Source organism: Panthera leo, chromosome A2 (genome assembly GCF_018350215.1).
Source record: "Panthera leo isolate Ple1 chromosome A2, P.leo_Ple1_pat1.1, whole genome shotgun sequence".
Lineage (NCBI taxonomy): Eukaryota > Metazoa > Chordata > Mammalia > Carnivora > Felidae > Panthera > Panthera leo.
Genome location: NC_056680.1, coordinates 16,211,876 through 16,228,260, shown reverse-complemented (window position 1 = coordinate 16,228,260; position 16,385 = coordinate 16,211,876). Strand labels below are relative to the sequence as shown.

General features: G+C 62.1%; 1 protein-coding gene across 7 annotated transcripts; it reads right to left on the bottom strand.

Moving 5' to 3' along the window:
- Nucleotides 1–3,807: 3,807 nt before the first annotated feature.
- Nucleotides 3,808–15,150, bottom strand: PTH1R (parathyroid hormone 1 receptor). 7 transcript variants are annotated; one of them, XM_042929121.1, is made up of 16 exons: nucleotides 15,041–15,150; nucleotides 14,390–14,510; nucleotides 13,661–13,879; nucleotides 13,408–13,510; nucleotides 11,355–11,489; nucleotides 9,638–9,748; nucleotides 9,416–9,534; nucleotides 9,166–9,260; nucleotides 8,775–8,970; nucleotides 8,115–8,268; nucleotides 6,520–6,580; nucleotides 6,114–6,180; nucleotides 5,744–5,838; nucleotides 4,980–5,121; nucleotides 4,821–4,862; nucleotides 3,808–4,315 (listed from the first exon to the last, which is right to left on the bottom strand). In XM_042929121.1, the coding sequence occupies exons 4-16, from the start codon at nucleotides 13,490–13,492 to the stop codon at nucleotides 3,938–3,940; spliced, it is 1,680 nt and encodes a 559-aa protein (XP_042785055.1). In that variant the 5' UTR covers nucleotides 13,493–13,510; nucleotides 13,661–13,879; nucleotides 14,390–14,510; nucleotides 15,041–15,150; the 3' UTR covers nucleotides 3,808–3,937. The 7 variants fall into 7 exon arrangements, with proteins under 7 accessions (XP_042785055.1, XP_042785056.1, XP_042785057.1 ...); XM_042929122.1 differs by lacking the exon at nucleotides 13,661–13,879 and having other exon boundaries at nucleotides 13,408–13,530; XM_042929123.1 differs by lacking the exon at nucleotides 13,661–13,879 and having other exon boundaries at nucleotides 13,408–13,500.
- Nucleotides 15,151–16,385: the final 1,235 nt, after the last annotated feature.

Genomic DNA, 16,385 nt, shown 5'->3' with positions numbered 1-16,385 from the left:
GTCCCCGGACTGATACATGCTGGGGTTGGACGGTTCCCAGGAGGGACCAGCTGCCTTGGGCTGCCAGGAGAGCACAGCACAGCGTGGGGAGCGGGAGGAGCAGGGAAGGGCCTCAAATGCCAGCACCTGAAGCGTTTGCAGCCACAGGTGCTGGGTGGCCCCAGGCCGGCCCTCCCATGCCCGGAAGCCCATCCTCCCAGCCTCGCCTCGTCCCCTCCTCCTCCCCATTGGGAAGCAAAGCCAGCAGGAGCCCATGGGGGCTGCTCATCTGCACAGCTCCCCACCCCACCCCCAGCGGTTCCCTGGGAAGCTCACCTCTCTACCCCCACAAAGACTGCTGGGGGCCGGGGGGCCTGAACAGGAGGCACATAATTAATGCAGCTGCCTCCCTTCCCCCCACAGATGGAGAGCTGAGGCCAGAAGGGAAGGTTGGAATCTGGTCTTCTGCCTCTTTTGCCTCTTTTGCCTCTGAGACCCTGGCCCCCTTCCCCTCACCGCTCCCCCAGCCCTCAGACAGGAGGAGCTGCCCAGAATCCACACCCACCATCTCTTGGCCCCCACTGCCTGCAGGACTGTGATATACCGAAGGAGGGAACCAGTCACCGGGGATATCCTGGCCTTGTGTCCTGGGGGCCCACTGAGGAGTGGGACTACTGAATCCACACAGGCCTGGAGACCTGGACAGGGGCCTGACCACAGAAGAGAAGCTGAGGCTCAGAGAGGGAAGGCAGCTTGCCCGGGATCACACAGCACACACCGGGAGCCAGCCAGGGTCCAGGCCCCTGCCTGGCTCTGGAGTCCCCTCCTCTGCCCGAGAGGAGGCTCTTCCGCCCCAGCCAAGGCTTGTTTCAGTTGGCCACGGTAGCCTCAGGCGGGGATCATTCTCCTGGAATTGGCTGAGGAGGCATGAGGTACAGGCAGCTGGACCCAGCCCAGCCTGTGTGCCGGAGCTGAGCAGCAAGCCCCACTGCTCCTGCCCCCCCCCCCCCCCCACCGACAGACCCCCACAGCCAGACCTCTTCCATGAACCAAGGCAGAGGAGGACCTTGTCAGACCCCCGGGCAGGGTCACGGCCCCTCACACGCCATCAGAGCAGGGCTGTGTCCCCTTAAGACCCTCTAGGGCAGGGTCGTGTCCCTTCTGAACTTCCAGAGAACTCAGTCCCCTTTCCCCTGTGTCTGTTCTGCCCCCTCCCACCTTCCCAGGGTGAGAGCAGAAGGATGTGGGCTCTCCCAGCCTGCCCGCTCCAGGTGGGCATGGGGGTCCCACTCCATCCTGGTTCTCAACAGGCTTGCAGGCTGAGGGTGAGCAGGGCCGTCTCTTTGGTGCCCCTGGACCCCTAGGCCCCACTCTGAGCCGGGAGCTATGGTCTCACCCAGCCTAGAGGCCTGGCCTTGTGTTCCAGGGGGCCCTAAGAGGGTACCTTCCAATGGTCTTCCGAGGTCCCTGTCCCAGTCTGGGCCGAAGGAACACAGGCCAGAGAGGGCAGGGCCTCTCCACACGCCCAGGACAGGTGGGAGCTGCAGGCAGCCTCGCTGGCCCAGCTCAGAGTCGATGGCAGCCCATGAGGTGCCAGCCGCTGTGGCCAAGGAGGCTGCGGAGCCGGGGTCTCAGTGCCCTCCTCCCTGCCTGCCTGCTCCCGGCTCGCCTGCTGTTTACGTGTTCCCTGCGGCTTGGCTGCGCTGGGAGGCCTTGAAGGGAGAAGTGACCACCTGGCTCCAGCCCCTGCTCAAGGAAAACAGGGTCCTGACTGCCTGCCAGGCCCACTGAGGGCTCCCACTTCCTCTGCCAACACCTGGATGGCCCGGGCGCTGCTCAAGGGCCTCTCTGAGTGGGAAGCCCGGCCCTGGCCCAGGGGCTCTGGGTCTGAGAGAGGAGGGTCCTGGCCTAGGGGCTTGGACGGGTATAAGCTCTAGTCCGGTCCTGGACATCCCAGAAATGGTTCCCAGTCTAAAGGGGAAGGCCTGGCTCTGTCCTGGGGTAGGGGTGTGGGGGTATATAGTCTGAGGAGCACAGCCCTGTCCTGTGGGTATCTCACCTGAAGTGAGCACAGCCTTGTCCTGGGGTGGAGGTCCCTGGTCTGTAGGAAGAGACTAAACCCTGTCCTAGAGGGAATCCAATCTGAAAGAGGAGGCTCAGCTCTGTTCTGGGGCATGCCTAGTCTGAGGGGGAAGACACAGCCCTGGCCTAGGGATACCCAGTCTGAATGTTTCAGGGTGAGGGGGCCTCATGGACTCTATTTCAGAAGCCTCCCCAGGAGGAGTCTGGGCTAGACGGTGGGGCCCCAGGGCCCAGCCCACTAGAGGCCTCAGTGCCTGCCTGCGGGGTGGGTGGGACGAGTTTCCCAGAAAGCCCAGTGGTCCAGAGGTCCCATAGCTCTGAGCCCTGAAGAGGGGCATCACACGGACACCCCTGGGAAGGGGATGGGGGTTCTCTTCTGCTTGGGCCTCCTCCCAGCCAGCACCTCATCCAGGGTGCTTCTGGCCTGCCACCTGCCTCCCACAAGGCTGCCTGTCCCCTGACCCCTAACTTCCTCCGGCCTCTCCACTGATGCACTCTTCTAAATGTGGCTCAGACCTTGTTGCTCTCCCTGTATGATTTCCAGTGGCGCCCGGTGTTCACGGGAGTCCTCGATGCTTAAACTGGCTCAGGTCCTGGCCCGTGCGTCTCCCGCCATTCCAAGCACATGACACCACATGGTGCTCCAGGCGTGTGCCAGGCCTTGGGCAGTTGTTTGCCCTGCCCACCATCTAGAAGGACAGGCAGGGCCGGGCTTGAGGCTGCCCAGAGCACACCTGTGCCACCCGCTGCCCCAGTGAGTTTGCGGTCCCTCCCCCGTGACCCCTCACCCAGCCCCCCGTGGTGGCGGTGCCGTTAGAGTTGGGAGCGCCTTCCAGACGCTGAGTCCATGGAGCAGAACAAACGGGTGGCGCTGGGCTGAAGGAAGGGCCAGGCAGGGGTGCTGGCCTGTGTAAGCCCAGAGTCGGGCAGGGCTGCCTTCGGAATGGAGAAAGAAGCTTGTGCTGGTCAGAGCACGGGATGGACACTCAGCTGGGTCAGTTCTCAAGGAGGTCATTCTGGGGCCCAGGACTGGGCAGTGCAGGGGCCAAGGGGGCAAGGAATGTAGTGGATGGGTGACGGAGGGGGGTGCTCAGCGACGGCCTCGGATGCACAGGGAGTGGACATGCCGGGTCCTGCAGGTCCTCAGCCCAGCCAGACCTGTGGGCTGTCCCCAGGCTCCCCCACAGCTCCCAGGCCAGAGCAGAGGCCGCAGCTCACACTTCAGTTGATGGCCTCGGCATGTTCCCCGCACCCTCACCCTCAGTCTGATTGCCAGGGGTGTGTCACATCTGGGGTGGGGGCTGGGACCACGTATGGAGGGCTCCCTGCGTACCCCAGCCTCCAAGGGGCCCAGTATGGCCACCAGAGGGGCAGGAAGGGGTCCGGAGCAGGGCCAGGGACCTAGGGATATGCGGTTGGCCCTTGGTGGACAGTGACCGGGGCAGCAGGTGGAGAGCTGGCCCGGAGGAGCCTGGGTCCCCCCGGGGGCCTCGGTCCAACCAGAAGCATCCAAGGGTGGCAGGGAAAGGTTGGGGCCCCGCCCCTGCATGGCTCCGCCGGGTCCCTGTGTGACCCCAGCAAACTCCAGCCACTGTAGGCCTCTCCCAGGTCTTTCCTGCTCCACTGTGCCTGTGGCCCCCAGAGTCCCTCCTGAGGTGACACCCATGAACTTCTCCGATGCTCCTGCCCCTCCCCTCCCAAGTCCCCAGTTCAGTCCACAGGAAGCTACACACTGCTTCCTTTTCCCTTTTTTTTTTTTTTTTTTTTCCTGTTTTGTCTTCCCAGCCCCAGCCCTGAGTGGGCAACCGTCCAACCACCCGTCTCTTGGTCCGTCTGTCGGCCCTCATGTCCATGGGTCCCACCCTCAGGTCCCCCGTCACATGACTGTCTCCCACTCCTCCTGCAGCAGGGCAGGTGGCCGCTCCGGCGCAGAGGCCTCCTCGTCCAGCCCCGAACAGGAGCCATTGAGGAACCCATCGTCCTTGGGAGCAGCCACGGCAGGTGGTGTGGTCTGGAGGGCCGGGGCTCCCGGTTTGGTGTGGCCGGGGAGCGGGGGGTGGCCGTTGGTGGTGGCGGCGGGCAGCAGGCGGGGGCTGAGGGGCAGGCCGAGTCCCGTGCGGGGGCCTACGTTGGTCACACTCGTGTGAGACACCATCGGGCCGTAGCTGTAGCTGCTGCTTCCGCTGCGTGCCTTCCGCTTGAAGTCCAGTGCCAGTGTCCAGCGGCTCCAGGATTTCTTGATCTCAGCCTGTACCTGGGGTGGTGGGAGGAGGGCAGGACGTCAGGTAACCCCTCTGCCGCATGTGCCCCCCGGCCAGGCCCAGCCGTGCCCTCCTCCCTGCCCCTACAACACTCAGCACTGAATAGAACCGAAGGCACGGGATATCACTGGAAAATTCCAAGGCCAAGTAAAATCCCGTCATCCTCAGAACATGGTGCCTGGCTTCAGGCAGCTGACACGCCCAGAGTCTACAAGGCTCAAATGGCCCCAAGGGTGGCTGAGTTGTTCAGTCTGGATTACGGAGATTCAACTGTGGGCTTGGGAAGACACTGGCTATGCCAGAGATCGAAGAGCCCACAAATCCTAGGACGTCCCAAGCCTGAATCATCTGGAAAGACTCTGCTTTCACAAATGTTCTCGGGGATGTTCTTGGAGGAATATAGGAGGAGCCGAACAGAAGAATGGAAGGACAGGACTTGGGGGGCCCCTGGCGCTTTCCCGTTCTCCCTGCCTCGTACCAACGTCGCCCACCGCTTACCTCGCCGTTGCAGAAACAGTATATGATGGCGACAAAAAATCCCTGTGGAGAGAGGCACGTGGGGTCAGGGACCGGAGGCCACATCCAGGGAGGGTGGGAGTGGACCCTCCTCCGCTGCCCTCCCCACCTTCGGCCGGGCCTTGGGCAGGGCCTGCGCACCTGGAAGGAGTTGAAGAGCATCTCGTAGTGCATCTGGACTTGCCAGAGCGTCCCTGAGACCTCGGTGTACGGCGTGGCCATGAAGACGATGTAGTGGACGCCAAAGAGCGGCATGAGCACCAGCGTGGATTTGAGCAGCTTCCTGGGCCGGCAGGGCACGTGGGTCAGGAACAAGCCCCTTCCCCTCAGTAGGCACGGTGCTGTCCCCACCCGCCAGCCCTAGGCTCCAGGCTTCGGGAGCCACTACGGGACCTGAGGCTCGGGCCAGGGTGGAGCACAATCCAGTTAACCTGGGACAACCACCCTTCGCTGTCTTGGCAGAGTGTTAATAGGGCCCTTTGGTGCTTGCACCTGCCGGTCCCCCTACTGGCACACACTCATCTCCCCCCCCCCCCCCCCCCCCCCCCGCCACCCCTGCCTTCCTTCTTCATCCCACGGCCCATTCCTCAGGTCTTAGCTGAACCACCGCCCTCTCGAAGCCACCCACGGCCCTCAGGTCCCTCAGACTTGAACGATCAGCTCTTTAAGGAGAGGTCTGGGTTTGTCTCACCCTTGCAGACCCCAGCTCTAGGGCAGGGCCTAGCACCGAATGGCCCAGGTTGGCTCTGGGGTGAGATCCCTGGGGCCAGCCAGGGAGTCAGGAGCTGGGTTCTCCCCCTGACACAGGCTCACTCCTGGAGCCTCTGTCTTTGCTTTTTCACATGGTGCCGGGGTCTGATGACCCCTGAGCTCTGAGGAGCCGGGGTTTGCCGGGCACAGCTCACCGGTACTGCTGCCGCGTGTCGCACCGGCCGGCATTGGTCTCCCGCAGCTTGGTGGCCAGCACCCGGACGATGTTGATAAAGAGGATGAAGTTGAGCTGTGGGAGGGAGGGAGGGCTGCATCTCGAGCTGCACCCCAGCCGGGGGTGGGGGCAAGGGCCCCGGGGCACGCGGCCCTGCCCGGACTCTGCTCTGCCACTGCGTCCCCAGGTGGGCCCTTGGTTTCCCCAGCGGACTGGGGTTGGGGGCAGCTGCTTCTCAGGCCTGTGGCTCCAGTCCTGGGGTCCGGGGAAGCCTCGAGTCCCCGTCAGGGGCTGGGCACTGGGGCCTGTGACACATACCCCCACCCGGCCCTGTTGCCACCCCTGCTCACCACGATGGAGGCCAGGATGGGCACCTGGATGATCCACTTCTTGTTCCCGGAGCTCAAGTCCCAGCACCTGGGGGAGGCCGAGGCATCAGCTCCCACCCCCCTGTTCCCACCCTGAGCCTGCCCACAGAGTGGCCCCAGAGCTGGTCTGCTCTGACAGAGGACAGCCGAGTGTTGGGTGTGGCCAGGCCTAAGGCCACCCTCACACGCTTCTTTTGCAGCAGCCTCTTGTGACCCTGAGGGGGCACCTGACTCAACGCTGGATACAAAACTGAAGCGGGGCCCACTCAGGGCCAGGGTACAGGAAGCCCCCTCACATACCGCACAGAGGAAGAGGGCTCCAGGGGTATTTCTGGCCTGTGTCAGAACCCCCCCGCCCCCGCTGGCCCCCTTCTCCACCTGGACCTACCCGGTGTTGGCCAGGCTGGCTCTCACACTGACCCACACGGCCACGAAGATGGCGGGCAGACCTGTGGGTGCAGAGGGGGCAGCGTGTGAGGAACCGTAGGTGCTGCCCACGATGTCTCCCCCCTCAGCCCTCCTCGCCAGACCCCTCTCATCCTTGAGGACCCCTAGCTTACCCAGTCACCGTCCCTGACCCCCCTCACCCTGGAGCCACGGGCTGCTTGGCGACAGAGCCACAGGCTGGCATGTGCCACTCCGCTTCCCCAACAGCCTCCTCTGAAGGCTCTAGTGCCCAGCGCCCAGTTCAGCCCTCTGCCCTCATCTTGGCTCTGCGTCTCCTACCCACACATGCAGACCTGCCGGGCACAGGGTAAAATAAGGCATCGCTGACTTCCCTGTGCCCAGCCCATTCCCCCCTGCTCTCCTCTCAAGGGCAGTGATCCGCACGGGGCGCTCTTGTGGGGAGGGGGCCCAGTGCCAGCATTCTTCTGTCCCAGCACGCCCCCCTCCCCAACACCCAGCGTGAAAGGCCCTAGCCCCCACGGATGAGACTGGATGGAGTGACAACCGTCGTTCCAGGCTGAGTAAAGTCCACAGGGGAACCTTGGTGTTCCCAGGCCCGAGTCAGCTCAGAATGCACATGGTACCTCTCAGTGAGCTCTGCCTCTAGAAGGGAGCCCAGGTTCCCACCCTCCAGCCCCTCACACTTCATTCTAGGCCAGGTGAACTCTTGGGAGGGGCAGGGTGCGACCTGGGTTTATGGTGGGAAAAAGAGCTGTGACATTCTTGTGTCATGAAGCTCTGTGTGCTCCCAATCTGTGTGTTTCCTGCCCACCCTGACACCTTCTAGCCCCAGAGCCCATGTCAGTTCCTGGAACCAGGCCCAGATCTCCCCCAGCTCTGGGGCTTGCTGTGGGTGAGGACAAGGTCAGGGTGTGGCAAGGGGCTGTGGCTGTTGACCTGAGAGCTTCTGGGTGCTGAGTGCAGGGAGGAGGGCTTCAGCCACCGGGCCTACCCCTTTGCAGTCTGGCCAGTCGCCCCAGTCTGGCCAGTTGCCCCGGAGCCCAGCCAAGCTCGGGAGCTGCCAACAATAATGGACAATTATCGGTAACTCAATCCCAGAGCCCGTGGGGGAGCCGTGCAGAGCCCCAGCAACCCACTCTTCAGAGGGGCTGCTGAAGCTCAGATGATGCCGAGAGCCCGCCCTGGGGTTCTGGGTCATGGATCCTGCAGGCAGTGAGGGGGATCGGTAGGGAAACAGGGCTCAGGGTGGAGGGGGCATCCCAGATCCCAACCTTGGCCCTAGGGTGATCTCTGACCCGAGATCCCACTCTGATCCTGACCTGAATCTTAACTTGAGAGGACCCCCTCCTTCTCTTGGGCTGGACCTCAAGGCCAAGTGAACCCCAACCCCGGGCTGAGCCAATCCCAGGTGAACCCTGACCCCTGGCCAAGGCCTGTTGCCTGAATCTGGGATGGGGTCAGACTCACAGAAGGGTGGATGGGATGGCATATGCTGTGTGGGCACCTGACCCTTTGACCCTGCTGCCCATGGCCCCACCCTTGCCCCAGCCCCCGCTGTCCCCCACGCCTGCCTACCCCAGCCGAAGACCGTGAAGCCCCACAGATACTTCTTCTCTGAGAAGAAGGCCATGAAGATGAGGCTATGCAGGTACAGCCCCTCCACCAGAATCCAGTAGTAGTTGGTGGCCAGGAAGTAAAGGAAGAAGGTCACAGCTACCCTGCAGCCCGCCTAGGAGAGCAGTGGTGTTAGCCAGAAGGCAGGCCTGCATGTGCAGAAGTTGGAGATGGGCTGAGGGCTGCTCATAACATAGGACAAGTGGTGCTGGTCACGAGGGCAGGAAGGGCCAGACTCTGGTCAAGGGCAGAGCTGGGGGTGCAGGGAGAGGGGGAAAGCCGTCGCCAGGGGCAGGAGGGCACTCAGGACAGTGGCAGGGGGCAATGTGAAGAGGTGGGGTAGGTGGGCGTGCTGGGCTGAGGCAGGAGTGTTGAGGAAAGTGCCGGGTGAAGACAGTCACAAAGCCCACGGCAGCAGGGGCTGGAAGCGGGGGTCGAGGGTGCCGGGTGGCTGTGCGTGGCTCACTCCAGTGGCATGGCAGGAGGAGACGGGCAGAGGGGAGGGCCTAGCGGCAAGTGGAGGTGCCGGGCGAGGGACGGCAGGGTGGGTCTCGCGCGAAGCCAGAGGTGGGGAGGGGGGGAGGGGGGCGCGGGCCGCCGGTGAGAGGGAGGGGCACTCACGTAGCCAGCGGCGGCGGCGGCGGGCGGCGGGGGCGCCTGGGCGATGGCGCGCAGCTCTTCCTCGGTGAGGCGCTCGGCCTCATCGAGCGTGGCCCCCGAGTAGAGCACCGCGTCCTTGACGAAGATGCTCACGGCGCGAAGCATGAAGGACAGGAATAGGTGCATGTGGATGTAGTTGCGCGTGCAATGCAGCCTCCTGCGGGGCGCGCGACAACACCGTGGGTGAGGGCACGGGGACGCGCGGGGGGGGGGGTGTGGCCGGGAAGCCAGGCTGTGCGCGGCTGGCAGGGACGCCCCGCCCGGGTAAGGGGAAGGGAGGCACCGGACCTCGGCCCCACCCACGCCCACGCCCACGCCCACCGAGCGCGGCCCCGCCCATCGCCCCGCCCACCTGAAGTACGCCAAGATGAGCACAGCCACGGTGAGGGAGGCCAGGGAGACAGAGTAGCCCACGGTGTAGATCATGCCCAGGCGGTCAAACACCTCCTGTGCCGGTGGGGACACACCGTCAGAGCCCTGGGACTCAGGTGGAGGGTAAGAGGCCAGTGAAGGTTGCCGGAGGAGTCAGGCCTAGCTCAGGGGTCACCAATGGGGTAGGGTGACCTTATCCAGGTCAGGTTGGGGAGGGGGAAAGCTCGCACCCGTTCACGAGTCTCATTGGTCAGGAACTTGACACACTCGCTGTAGTTGGCCCATGTCCGGTTGTGCCCAGGGACCAGTTCCCAGCTGCCATTGCGGTCACAGCGACGGTAGGCATGGCCTGCGGGTCCATGGGGAGGGTCAGGGCAGGCAGAGAGGTCTGGAGCCCTGAGCTCCAAGTCCTGGCACCCCTGTGGTCCCCACCCTACTCCAGCCTGCCTTACCTTTGTGATTGAAGTCATAAATGTAGTCGGGACAGGGCACGGCCACCACCTCACCTGGTGCCCCCAGCGGCCAGCAAAGGATGTGGTCCCACTCGGGCAGGCAGGGGCGCCCTGTGCCCACAGAGACAGACAGACAAGGTGGGGGACACCAGTCAAGTCCATGGTTAGTGACCCAGAAGAATGAACACACCTGTGGTCGCTGGCTCCCTCAGGGACAGGTGTGCCCCAGGACTGGAGAACTCAGGCCTGGAGCATTCTGGAGAGAATGTATTGAGCCTTACTACCTACTGTGCCCTGCACCCACCTGGCCTCATAGAATTCACCCACAGCCCCTGTATGCAGGTACTGGCATGGCCCTATTTTCTAGATTGACTGGTGGAGGCCAAGAGAGACAAGTGATCTGCTGAAGTCATACAGCCTAGGGCCCTGCCCTCCTCAGGGACTCAGCCCCTGGCCGGGCCTTTCTCTTTTTCCTCTACTCTTGGTCCCACCGCCAGGTGTCCCTGGAGAAGGGGAAGTTCCCAGACTAATTCCCTCAGCTGAGAATGCTTTCCGTGTGATCGTTGCCCAGGGACCATGGACAGGAGGCAGGAGGACTAGCTTCCGGTGCCAGCTGACCTCATGCAGATGTCCACCCTCTTTGTATTCCAGCTTCTTCACCGGGTAGCTGGGACTGACCATATCAGCCTGTGCTTCCACCCCCCTCCCAGACCCACCCTGAGCACCTGCTACAAGACTCCAATGATCATTCGTAGGGAAGGTATCATCCCCCCAAATCTAAGTGCTATCTGTGGGATTCTACCCTACTTTAGGGCTCCAGCCTCACAGCAGAGCTACTAAGTGACCTTGGAGGGTCCCCGGCCTCTGAATCTTCTACTTTCCACCCCCCAGCTCCCTTCTTTCCCTCTGCAGGGCTCCAGCCACAGGACTCTCCAGCCATCCTGGAAGGCTGCCTTGATGGCTGGACCCACCCCAGCCTGGTGAAAGGCTCTCTGTCCTGGGCACCATATTCCCAGCCCCGCCTGGCTAGGCCCACAATTCCCTCTGGTCCCTGGGGAGCCACAGGGTGACCACAGCCTCCCAGATGTGGCCCATCTGGAATCTGCTGCCCACCCAGCCGGTTCAAACCGGCCCTGTGGCTGCAGCCTGGGCTCTGCGTTTGTCTCTCCTTACCTTCCTGAGGGACAACACTGCCCTGCATCTTCCTCCCTCTCTTTTCTTCTCCCCTCCTTGTCTCACTCTCTCTGGCCCCGCTCCTCCGTGGCTTCCATCCTCTCCTGCTCTGTGTCTATGGCCCAGGATACTATTTTTGATGGACCCTCCTCTGACAGAGTGCCAGTCCCAGTTTGTGCCTCCCGGTCCCCTGTCTGTCTCTCCCTGTCTTTGTATCTGGCCCTGCCCCTCTGTCTCCCAGGTTCTCTGTCATCTCTCTCCATGGGAGGGGCCACAGCCCTGGGGCCACCGCTGGGGTAATGTGGGACAAGTTCTCTGCCCAAATCTCCTGGGTGTCTGGGCCCATCCAGCTGCCGGCCCCCTCCACACCATACCTCCTGGGCTCTGTCTCCTCCCAGCCCCTCCCCTGCTTTCCTAAGGGAGGGGGCCACAGCCTCTTCTTTTCCACAGAGCTGAAGAGCATGAGCTCACTTGCCGGGGATCGAGCGGCGGGGTGGGTGGGTCCTAGGTGGTATCCCATGGATGCATGGAAGCACAGACATACCTCGGCGCCTGCTGCCAGTAGGCGCCTCCTTGTCCTCCTCGGACTCGGGGTAGAGCTTCCCAGATGCCTTGTCTTTCTTAGGCTTCCCTGATGTGGATGCAGATGCCCATCCTTTGTCTGATTCCATTATGTCAGCTGGAGAAATCAGGGCAGTCATGGCTATCGATTGTCCTACGGCAGGAGACCCAGGGCACACTCCTGCCTCAGACTCCCCCTTTGTGCAGTGTGGGTTCATCCCTGTCCTGCTGACAGCCCAGGCCATTGAAAGAGCTGAGGTAACAGGTGAGGAAGCACTTTACAAACTGTAAAGTACTTGTCAGGTGCAAAGTAAGCAGAGGGTATGGAGACTGTCAACAGGAGGTTCAAATGGGAACGAACACCACGCGGGCGTGGGATCAACTAGCTGGCAGAGCAGTAAACGTGGGCAACCCACGGGCAGAGGCGGTGTCCTCCGACCCAGGAGTCGGAGCCAGAGCCTGTGCAGGAGGACGAGGCCCCACCAGGGGGCGCAGGACAAAAGCGGACGGTAGGGGTGATGTCCACGGAGAGGTTAAACTGTGAAAACGCAGCCTGGCCAGAGCATTGTGCAGCTCAGGAAGCTGGCGGTGTGGACGACAACAGCAAGAGTGTGCAGCTGTCAAGGGTGTTCAGGCAAGGCTACCTACCCGTCCGTCCCCTGCCCTGAGATACTTGAGTTAAGGGTCCACAGGGTCCACAGAGGGACTCCAGAGACTGAGCTGGGCTGGCCTTTCTCTCCAGTAGAGAGATGTTCAAGATCTCTCTCCCTCGCTGAAAAGTCTCCCTCATTCTCTGACTTGTGTCCCTTCAGTGACAGCCTGAGCAGGGCCCCTGGCCCTCCCATGTCAGGGTCTGTGGCAGCAATGGGAAGCTGAGGGCAGACGCCCCAACTGGGATGGAATGGCTGTGCCTGATCCTTGGGGCATCAGCAGGGAGGGGGTAGCAAGATGGGGTAGAGCAGGAAGAGAGGGGCTCCATCGGGAGGGGGTGGGCTGGGGCGGGGCAAGGTGCCTCCAGGCTTCCACAACTAGGAAGAGTGCTGGGACCCAAAGAGAGGGGGCCCACCTGACCCCCAAGCCCTGAAGTCACCAGGGCAGGGAACCAAGGAGTCACCAGTGGGGCCAGTGTGGACAGGGCTGTGACCAAAGAGACCAGGTGAATCCCTGTGACTGTGAGCAAAGTCCACGTGCTACAAAGTGTGTCACTGTGTGCTTGGGTCCCCGGCAGTCTGAGAGCCAGCTCCAGACAGGAAACTGTTCTTGACAGCCAGTCGGGGGGGCGGGGGGGAGGGTGGGTCTGGGCTTCTTCCAGGTCCATGAGACTGATCAGACAGGCGGCAGAGGCCCGGATGGGTGCTAATGAGCTCCCATCTTCTCTTCCAGGAAATGGACTCAGGGCAAGATAGGGCAGGAGGCAGGAAGGAAGGTGAGTGCCCCCTCTTCACCTTAGCACAGGTCCCTGGAGAGGCCGCACTGGTGGGCAGCAGCCCTCCCTACCTCAGACCAAACACCTTCTCCCGGACAGTAACTATGACTCAGAGTCCCAGGTACCCATCCTCCCCGTCCAGCCCCATGCACCCCAATTCTCCTGACCCTGGACACTTCAGCCTCGTCTTCTGACCAGGTGGCCCTCTTCAAATATCTACTTATCTTTCTGGACCTTCCTTGGATACCTCCTCCTCCAGGAAGCTGTCCCAGCGCACCCCAGTGGGATTTGGCACCCTAGTCAGTGCCCCTGATCCTGGTGTGCTTTGCCAGATCTAAGCCTGTGGGGATGATTCGGACTGTGGCTGCCTTCATACCGCCCTAACCCTGCCACTGGAGGGAAGGCTCAGTGCATTTCAGTCTGCTGACTTTGATGACACCTGACCCACCCCACTTTGGCCTGACCTCCCCTTCCAGCACCCCCCCCCCCTTCCCTGGTGCCACTTGGTTCCGCATCCTAGGCCCTCATCTTCATTTGGACCCTCCCTCCCTCGGACCTCGCTTCCAGACCCTCCTTCTTTGGCCCCACCTCCCTCCGGCTCCACCCCCACCTGGCCTCTGCAGGACTTCTTTGAGCCGCTTCTGGCATTGGGCCTGGGCACGGTGCAGCAGGAAGATCTGCTCCTCTTTGGTCATGACGTCATCTGCATCCACCTACCAAGTTGAACGTCAGACTGCAGGCACGACTTACCAGCTCAGAGGCAGGTCCTACAACCATCCCAACCTCCCTGAGGGATTCCCACACCCCCCCCCCCCAACCCTTTCCAAAGGCCTTGAGTCTAGAATTTGGGAACTCTGCCTTACAAAGCTCCCATTTTACAGATGGGAATCTGCAGCTCCAAAGGGTAGGGCCTGTCCCACCAGCAGGATAAAAGAGGGAGGGGAATGTCCCCTGCCTGTCCGCTAGTGACCCTGTAGGCTGCAGCCACTGATACTGTCTGTGCAGTCTGTTCCCTAAGGGTACATGGGAAAGGGATGGAATGTCCCAGGATGGATCCTCACAGGATCCTGTCTGTTGGGGACCTGGTAGGGAGAGGGGGTGGATAAGGAGTGGTGAACTCTGGGGAAATAAACCAGCCCTGGATTCTTTCAAGCCCTAGTGCCCTGGGGGACCTCCGGAGTCACCAATTTCCATCCTGGCCCTCTCCCCAGTCACTGCTCTCTGCAGTGAATGGTGAGTGCCTCAGCCGCTCCCACCCTTGTGGTCCCAGAAGCTAGAGGACTGAGGAATTGCTGGCCAGTGGTCTGGTTGGGCGGACACTCCCCTGCGGGCTGTGGGTGGGAGTCACCCACATCCCACTGCTTATCTGGAGGCTCCTTCCACCCAAGCCGACCCTGTGTTTTTTTCTTTTTTTAAGTGTACTTATTTTGGGAGAGAGAGCGGGAGACAAAGAGCGAATCCCAAGCACCTCTGCTCTATCAGCGCAGAGCCCGACACGGGGCTTGAACTCACGCACCGTGAGAGCATGATCTGAGCTGAAATCTCAAGAGTCAGATGCTAAACCGACTGAGCCACCCAGGTGCCCGACTGACCCTGTATTTTGACGGTGCCAACAAGAGAGTATCAGTTCCCACTGTTTCCTCTGGAATATACTTCCTTCTTTTCCTTCCAACCTGGGCACCCTGGGCACTCGCTGCCACCCACTGGGGTTCCCTGGAATCATTTTGAGGAGGAGAACAAGATCATCACGGGCATCGGGGTGTGGTCGCACCCTGAAGCTGTGCCCCCCCCCCCCCCCGACAGGGTTGGAAGCGGGTCAGAGTAAAGGCAGCATGCTGCCCTGGGGACAGCTTAGTGTGACCAAGTCTAGCCACTTCCACGAGTGGGACCCACAGAGGTTAATACATTCCCCTCGCATCCCCCTCCCCCCCCCCCAAGTTGGAGCCGGGTCCCCTCAGACACCAGGACAGGGACATGTCTGTCCCCTTAGACCCCTCAGCCCCAAGAGCAGGGCTGTGTCCCCTCACACTCCACAGGGCAGAGCCTGGCTCCCTTAGACTCTCAACAGGCAGAGCTGCCGCCCCTCAGCCAACGCACGGCAGGGCCGGTCCCTTGTCAGAGGGGAGCTTTGCAGGGCGGAGAGCCAGGGGGAGGCAGGGGAGGAAGGAGGCGGGCTGGGGAAGGGGCGGGCTGGCCGGGCGGGGCGGGTCAGGGAGCCCGGCTGCTGGGAGAAGTTAATTGACCGCGTCTCTCGGTGGCAGCAGCAACGGCTTCCAGGGCCAAGGAGTCTCCAATTGGCTCGGCCGGACTTGGGTTCCGCTGGTTTTACTTAGCGGAGCGCGTGCGCGTCTGTGCGCGTGCGCGTGAGGGGCGGCGCGGCGTCCAGCGGCCGCGCACCCACTGCGGGCCGGCTCGCGCGCTCGTGTGCGCCCTTGTCTCTTTGCGTTCTCACGTGGGGACTGTCCCGCATGCATCTGGGACGTGAGCCTCGGGTGTCTGGGAACATGCATGTGTACATGTGTTCCCGGGCAAAGGTCCGCGTGTGCGCCCCTGCAAGTGTGTCATGCGGCGGTTCCTTACGGGGGGGGGGGGGGGGGGGGGGGACGGGGGCGTCTATCAGATGTCGGTGCTCCGTCTCTGCAGTCTGAGTTGGACCCTGAGATCTCCGCTGGATCCAGTGCCCAGGGCACCCCGGGAAGGGCTGGGGCAGATTGTCATGTGCTCCCTAGTGGCCCCCACACCTCCTGTTTCCTCCCGGCTCTACACGCTCCTCCCTGAGCTGCAGCGGAGCAGGATGGGGCTTGAGGGAGGACAACTGGGCCTGCCCTAGTTCACGGGGCTCCAAGGTTAACCAGAAGTTCTCTTTGTGCCTCTGGCATTGGGGGTCCAGGCTCCTGAGGGGTCTGATCCCTGCATAGCTGAGCTGCTCACCCCAACCCATGATAGCACCCCTTCACTACCATTTCCATCATTACAACTGGCACCTCCATCAATAAACGCCACCACCATCACCACCAACAACCATCATCACCTTGACCGACAACGCCAACACAAACCATCACCACCCCCATCACCACCGCCACCTGCACCAGCACCATTGCCACCACGAGCACTAATTATTACCAGCAGTGTGACCGCCATGACCACCATGAGCACCATCCGGACCAGTAGAGCATCATTACCATCACCGCTGTCGCAATCCCCACCAAAGGCAACATTAGCACCACCACTGCCATCACCATTATTGCCACCAGCCCCATAACCACTGCCGGTACCACCTCTACCACTGCCTTATCCTTACTCCCTCACCGCACCCCCCTCCCCACCCCTTCTTCTGCCCATCTCCATCTCTCTCAAGACAAAGAGATAATGCCCCATCTTTTTGCCAGCTGATGGAAAGCTCCTGAGTGACTGAAGCTCCTACCAGTCCCCAAAGGCTGGCACACCAGCCCTCCTAATAGACTAGCCCACTGATGTGAGCAGTCATGGGTTGAAAACTGCCCATTTGGCAAAGCGTGCTGGCTGGGTGATGACCAGGAACTAACCACACGCTCCCTCACAGGCCCAAGGCGTCCGCTCAGCCTCCAC

Coding starts and splice junctions, on each gene's coding strand:
- PTH1R (XM_042929121.1), bottom strand. CDS start 13,492: ATGACCAAAGAGGAGCAGATCTTCCTGCTGCACCGTGCCCAGGCCCAA. Junction 9,261..9,415: donor CCAATGAGACTCGTGAACGG/GTGCGAGCTTTC, acceptor CCACCGGCACAG/GAGGTGTTTGACCGCCTGGG. Junction 5,839..6,113: donor CCATCCTGGCCTCCATCGTG/GTGAGCAGGGGT, acceptor TCCCTCCCACAG/CTCAACTTCATCCTCTTTAT.